The sequence below is a fragment of the Myzus persicae genome, unplaced genomic scaffold (genome assembly GCF_001856785.1).
Source record: "Myzus persicae strain clone G006 unplaced genomic scaffold, MPER_G0061.0, whole genome shotgun sequence".
In the NCBI taxonomy this organism is placed as follows: Eukaryota; Metazoa; Arthropoda; class Insecta; order Hemiptera; family Aphididae; genus Myzus; species Myzus persicae.
The window spans coordinates 2,247-9,361 of record NW_019101535.1 but is presented as its reverse complement, the minus strand read 5'-3'; the positions used below and the strand labels follow the sequence as shown (position 1 = coordinate 9,361).

The following is a 7,115-nucleotide window of genomic DNA, read 5'->3' as shown; positions in this document are numbered from 1 at the left end:
AAAATTTATTTGACTCCAGTCAAACTTTTTTTTGTGAAAGGTAGGTAAATTTATGAGGAATCTCGTATTACATTTTAAAATATTAGATATCAATAAAAATAATACAATATATAATATGTATAAATAAAAATAAAAATAAATATATTATATAAATTTTAGTTATTGCTGATAAATAGTATTATTCATTTAGGAATTCTAATTCACTGATACTTATAGGTAATAATAAACTAAATAGCATCAGCTCTAGTACAGATATTTTTAATTTATGGGTTTGAAGTCCCAATTGTCATTACTTATTACTGGCAGTCTACCATAACATAATTTGTTGTTCGTGATGTAAAAGACATCTTACCTACTGAATTTTATCACACTGAGCCGTCACCAGAAAAAAACTATTGTTGTATAATATACATGAATATTTTATACATTATTTTTATTATATTATTATATCCAGCGCGAAATTCCTTAGTTCAATTTTATTGATAAGACTATATTGGAAGTAAAAACAATATTATGTTGATAATAATATGATAATTATTATGAACTGTACTTTAAAATTCAAAAATTAATCTAACTTTTTTAAATTTTATGATAGTTTAAAATCTGTACAAAAATATATTAGAGTACCTAAAAAAATCAGAAAGTTAACCAAATCATTTCAGAAGTTGTTTTAAAAACATTTAAATATTAAAAAATATAACGTTCAACCATTTTCTAAATTGTAATATTTTTCGTAACTATGCATAATTAAGTTTGTTTACAATTAATTTATGCTCTTAATATATTCCATTATATAATCATTCTATTATAAACTATAGTCAAATATAGATCACAATTTTTTTATTTATAATTAAAGTGAAATAATTCAGATTTTCAAGTATTTAAATTATACGTTATGAATATGATTTTGAATTCAATGTTTTTCAAACAGCGAGCTGTGTTCAACACCGTTAGAAGAGCATCAGCGATGAGCATATTTGACAAAAACATTTTGCCCTACGAAAAGTTGGAGTCAAACTTAAAAATTGTGAAAGATAAGTAAGTATCCATACATTATTTATTAATTGCAAATAAAACTATTTTCATCTCTTTTTAATATCATAATTGCATCTACTTTGACCACATACTAGATTCAGACTTAGATAAAGTAATTTGGGAGCGTCCAAGCACTTTCAAAGAAATATGTAGTGACTATATGCGATAGTACTACAATTTGAGATACATTCCATCTTAGTGACCAGTGGCGTCCTTTCAGTTTTTAATATTTAGGTTCAAAATCATGGACAAACCCACATAATTGATTCTATCTACATTTTTTATCTCGAAACAATTCCTATTCTAAATAACTTCATATGTGTAAAACAAGACGCGAGGTAGCTAAATAATTGTGATACCTACTTCAGTAACGTAATTATATATTTTTCTAGACTCTATAAAAACCTCGAGGGATCGACAAATTAAATCACTCGACTGCTTAAACATTATAAATATCTTCAATTTTCGAAATCATTGATAAATTGAAGACTGATAGTCTTGTTTTTGAATTTCTATTATATCAGAAGACCTATAGGTATATAAAAGTAATATATTCGAACTAAAAACATTGTAATTATAATTATTGTGAAGATGATAATGTTCTAGTTTTTGTACCTAAGCGCGAACAATACCTTATTTCCTTAAAATTAGAAAAATTATACCTAGTTATGTTTTTTCAAAAATAACCAGACCAAACATTTGGTTGGTTTTACAAACACCTATCGTCTATTAAATAGCGAAACTGTCAGTGGTCTACATAATTGTTACAGTTAGGTATTCTACTGATCAAATTTTTTTTTTAAATTTTGTTCTGTATACGAAATTTATATTTTTGCATTCTGAAAAAAATGATAGTAAAATCGAAATGAGGAAACACTTAGATTTAAGTGTTATAATCATATGAGTATGTGGCTTCGTTTACCTACCCCAGAGGGTTTTAAATAACAAAAAGAGGGATAATATTGATTTAAATTATGATCAAATAATTGGTATGATCGAATAATCACGGGGTCAATATGTGAGAACTGTTAAAAATTTTGTTCTAAACCTGAGGTATAAGGACCTATGGATAAACAGGAATAACGCCTCACCTCAATCATCACAAAATATTACAAGTATAGTAGTAAATTTTTGCAAAAAGCTCTTATCAATTTTAATAGTTTACATTTAATTAGTAATGATATAGTGATATCGGTGAATTAACCATTTTTACTATTAACTAGGTACCTGAAGATTATTTATTAGTATTATTACTTACTATATTAATAGGTATTCTATTCCATACGGTTCTCTACCTTAGAAATTACGAAATTGTAGGATATAAATAAGATATACATTTATAAAGACATAAATAATATACAAGAAATTAATTTAATAATAGTTTATCATTTTCGGTATTTTAAATAACAAATTAAAATAATGCATGCAATTATTATGTACCTGCATGGTGTCGTAAATAAAATATCACATTTTTATCATTCATTTAGCACTTTTTAATAATTTTTTTTATAACAGAATCGGAAAACCGTTGTCTTTGACCGAAAAAATTCTCTATTCACACTTGGATGACCCGGCCAAACAACACATTGAACGTGGTGTATCCTATTTAAAACTAAGACCTGACCGTGTGGCAATGCAAGACGCGACTGCTCAAATGGCTATGCTGCAGTTTATGTCATCTGGCTTGAAGAGAGTGGCTGTACCAACGACCATTCATTGTGACCATTTAATTGAAGCTCAAGTAAATTAGATTTATTTAGCAGTTAAAATAATATATTATTTNGAAGAGAGTGGCTGTACCAACGACCATTCATTGTGACCATTTAATTGAAGCTCAAGTAAATTAGATTTATTTAGCAGTTAAAATAATATATTATTTTCATAAAACATTTCTTAATAACAGATTGGCGGAGTAGAAGACTTAAAGAGAGCTAATAAAGACAACGAAGAAGTATTCAATTATTTGAAAACAGCTAGCGCCAAGTACGGAGTTGGTTTTTGGCGTCCTGGTTCAGGGATCATTCATCAAGTATAATACAAATTTTAAAAAAAATATTAGCTATAATATTTGTATCAAATTACATAAGAAAAAAATTTAATTATAATATTTTGCGTAGATTATTCTAGAAAACTATGCTTTTCCTGGATTGTTAATGATCGGGACTGACTCGCATACACCTAATGGTGGCGGACTTGGAGGTTTGTGTATTGGAGTTGGTGGTGCGGACGCCGTAGACGTGATGGCTAATTTTCCGTGGGAATTGAAGTGTCCAAAAGTAATCAATAATTATTATTATTTAATAATTTTAATTGATGTTTTTAATTTTTAAATATAGATTATTGGAGTCCATCTGACTGGAAAAATGAAAGGTTGGACTACACCAAAGGATGTCATTCTTAAAGTGGCAGATATTTTAACAGTCAAAGGAGGTACAGGTGCTGTAATTGAATATCATGGACCAGGAGTGGATAATATATCATGCACAGGTAACATGTCTATATAAACAATAAAAATTAATATTTCATTCCTTGTCCTCTATAGATTCCAAAACTTCTGGATCATTTTCAATAAAAAAAAAAATAATAGATTCCATGAGGCTCGAGAATCGGGGGAAATTAATACTTTGGTTTTCAACAAATATACCTATGTGGCTGTAGGGTGGCTCGCACATAATTTTAATTTCTGCTTACGAAACAAACATATACAGTTGTTTGTATTATAAGATTATCATTATTAATTGCAGATAATAAAATATTAATTATGAGTGGATACAATTTTGTATATTATAGGATATTATATATAGTTTATATAGCAAAGTAAATGACTCAACCTTATTAAATCTAAAAATACTCGATTGATTTTGACGGTTCAATGACGATTTAATTAATATATTTAACTAATTATTTATCTGTGGCTCACAAGCTATTAATTACATTAAAATCATACCTACTCACATATTCCTTTATTTCTGATTACAATCAGTTACACACAATGTACTTATTACTATCAGCTGGAAGTGGATTGTCCAGTTAGGTTTTATTTAAGGCTGGGTGTTCGACTTAAGGTAGTTGGTATCTATAATTGTAATAACCATTAAATCATATTTACAAAGGCATGGGCACCATCTGTAATATGGGTGCAGAAATTGGAGCCACCACTAGTTTGTTCCCATTCAATCACCGAATGGCAGATTATTTAAAAGCTACCTCACGTGGTTATATTTCCGAAGAAGCTGCGAAGCACAGTAAATCATTGTTAACTCCTGACAAAGGCAGTAATTATGACCAGGTAATCCTTTTTCTTTGTGCTATTACAATGTTATGTTAATATTTTATTATATTGTGATCAATATAGTTAATTGAACTTGATTTAACATCGTTGGAACCTCATGTCAATGGACCCTTCACGCCTGATCTCGCTCATCCCATTTCAAAACTTGGAGAAAATGCCAAAAAAAACGATTGGCCGGTTGAAATTAAAGTTGGTGAGTCACTTATGAGGAATCTTGTATTACATTTTCCAACCTTTGATATTTAAATTAATTTTTTTTTGCAAATGACCTATTCTTCGAGTAGGAAATGAACGAACACCTCATATAATATAAATTCTTACATTTATATGATGATGGCATTAAAACAGTTTTAAACTCATGGATGAACACTCCAGCTTTCTTAGCTAGTTATATTTTATTACCCATAAAAATATAATGGATATTACCGTGGATCTAAAACCATTTTATCATCATATAAAAATACTAAAATAATATAGTTTTTTTATTATATTAAGTTATTGTATTAAATTTCAGGTCTGATTGGAAGTTGTACAAACTCAAGTTATGAAGATATGGCGAGGTGTGCTACAATTGCAAAAGAAGCAATAGCTCATGGACGTAAATCAAAAATTCCATTTAACGTCACTCCTGGATCTGAACAAATCAGAGCAACAATTGAAAGAGATGGAATAGTATAAAATAATAAAATATTAAATTAGACTTATTGGTAGATATTTTAATTATAATATTGTTCAGGCGCAAACACTGAGAGATTTTGGTGGTACTGTATTAGCTAATGCATGTGGTCCATGTATTGGTCAATGGGACCGTAAAGATGTAAAAAAGGGTGAAAAGAATACCATTGTGAGCTCTTACAATAGAAACTTTACTGGGCGAAACGATGCTAATCCAGCGACTCATGCTTTTGTCACGTCTCCAGAGATGGTAACTGCCTTAGCCATTGAAGCTCGTTTAGACTTTGATCCAACAACCGAAACAATCAAGGGTGCTGATGGTTAGTTAAATTGTACATATTGGCTATTGTCACGATAGCAGCTATACTGTTTCTATAATTTATAATTGTATCGTTGCAATTGTCCAAGGTGTTTCGTTCGTGAAAAGAGTTTCCATTAACTCGTGTTATATTCATATATTTATAGACATAATATCAACTATTTTTAAAGGTAAAGAATTTAAATTGAGCAATCCATTTGGCGACGAACTTCCTCAAAAGGGATTTGATGCTGGTCAAGATACATACCAAGCTCCGCCTGCTGATGGATCATCTGTAAGTGTGGATATAAATCCAAAATCCAATCGTCTTCAACTATTGGAACCTTTCGAAGCTTGGGACGGCAATGATTTTGAAGGCCTTGTTATACTTATTAAAGTATGTTTCACTTAAATAACATGCATGTTATGATTTTATTATTTTTAATTAAGTTTACTTATTTTTTATAACTTTTCAATAGGTAAAAGGAAAATGTACAACTGATCACATTTCTGCTGCTGGTCCATGGTTGAAATATCGTGGGCATTTGGATAATATTTCAAATAACATGTTTTTAACGTAAGTTGTTATAGTTGTTATCATTAAAAAATAAAATAAAATTGTTATTTTCATTATTCCAGTGCAACTAATTCAGAAAATAATGAAATGAATAAGGTAAAAAACCAGGAAACAGGAGAATGGGATGCAGTACCGAACACGGCTAGAGCGTACAAGGCCAATTGTTTACCGTGGGTTGTGTTTGGTGATGAAAACTATGGCGAGGGAAGTAGCAGAGATCATGCCGCTTTAGAACCACGACATTTGGGAGGACGTGCAATTATTGTCAAATCTTTTGCCAGGATACATGAAACAAATTTGAAAAAGCAAGGATTATTAGCCTTGACCTTTGCTGACGCTAAGGATTATGATAAAGTTCAACCAAGTGATAGAGTTTCTATAGTCGAACTTGACCAGTTCGCTCCTGGCAAGGTAAAATAATAATTGCCAGTTTATAATTTTTGCCTACTTCAACTTACTTTATAAATTTTATAAACATTATAAGTTGGAATATCCAATTAATACGATTTATTATTTCAGCCTTTAAAATGCATATTATGTCACACTGATGGAAGTAGTGACGAAATATTACTAAATCATACATTCAACGAACAACAAATTGAATGGTTTAAGGCCGGTAGTTCATTGAACAGAATGAAGCAATTGGCTAATTAATCTGATTGATTACAAATCAATTAGTAAAATCACGCAGTTGACGTAAGTAATTTATACCGATTCAAGTTTAATTAATAATTTAAATAATTTACTTAGTCAATATTCCGGCGTTGAGCATTATGCGATTATCGGTATAGAAATAATTGATAATTTTTATAGATATATTGTTGTTTTTTTTTTTAGAAACGTTTAATTTTTTAAGCGATCGATTAGTATTACGAGTTAATAAAACAGAAATATTTTATATTTTATTAGGGTAGTATACATTTGCAAGTTCACAACGTGTAGTCATTTCAGCAAACAAAAATTACACATGTTTTCAGGCTATGCTTCGCTCAATATGAATTTTTTTTAAAACATTTATTATGATTTAACTTTTTTAAAAGCCACACGGTTAGTTTTTTTTATATTAATAAATATAATTCATATGCCAAAACTAAAATATTTTTCTAAGTATATTGATTTTCGATATAGAAAAATCGAAATTTGGACGAGTAGCTTATGAGTTATACGCATTTAAAATATATATTATAATAGCTTATATTAGTAGGTAGCTTTTATTACGCATTTAAAATATTATAAGT

At 29.2% G+C, this 7,115-nt stretch overlaps 1 protein-coding gene across 1 annotated transcript; it reads left to right on the top strand.

Annotated features, from left to right (window-relative positions):
* The first annotated feature begins 964 nt into the window (after window positions 1–964).
* LOC111029449 (probable aconitate hydratase, mitochondrial) lies at window positions 965–6,531 on the top strand. The gene is made up of 13 exons (XM_022308451.1): window positions 965–1,038; window positions 2,551–2,776; window positions 2,939–3,064; window positions 3,153–3,311; window positions 3,372–3,522; window positions 4,149–4,324; window positions 4,391–4,520; window positions 4,842–4,999; window positions 5,064–5,322; window positions 5,492–5,697; window positions 5,780–5,877; window positions 5,940–6,288; window positions 6,397–6,531. Exons 1-13 carry the CDS (start codon window positions 968–970, stop codon window positions 6,529–6,531), a joined length of 2,244 nt encoding a protein of 747 aa, XP_022164143.1. The 5' UTR covers window positions 965–967.
* Window positions 6,532–7,115: the final 584 nt, after the last annotated feature.

Excerpts from the sequence above, each read along its gene's own strand:
- LOC111029449 (XM_022308451.1), top strand. The coding sequence starts at position 968 with ATGAGCATATTTGACAAAAACATTTTGCCCTACGAAAAGTTGGAGTCA. Across the intron at positions 4,521-4,841 it reads GCCGGTTGAAATTAAAGTTG|GTCTGATTGGAAGTTGTACA; the intron begins GTGAGTCACTTA and ends ATTAAATTTCAG. Across the intron at positions 5,698-5,779 it reads GCCTTGTTATACTTATTAAA|GTAAAAGGAAAATGTACAAC; the intron begins GTATGTTTCACT and ends ACTTTTCAATAG.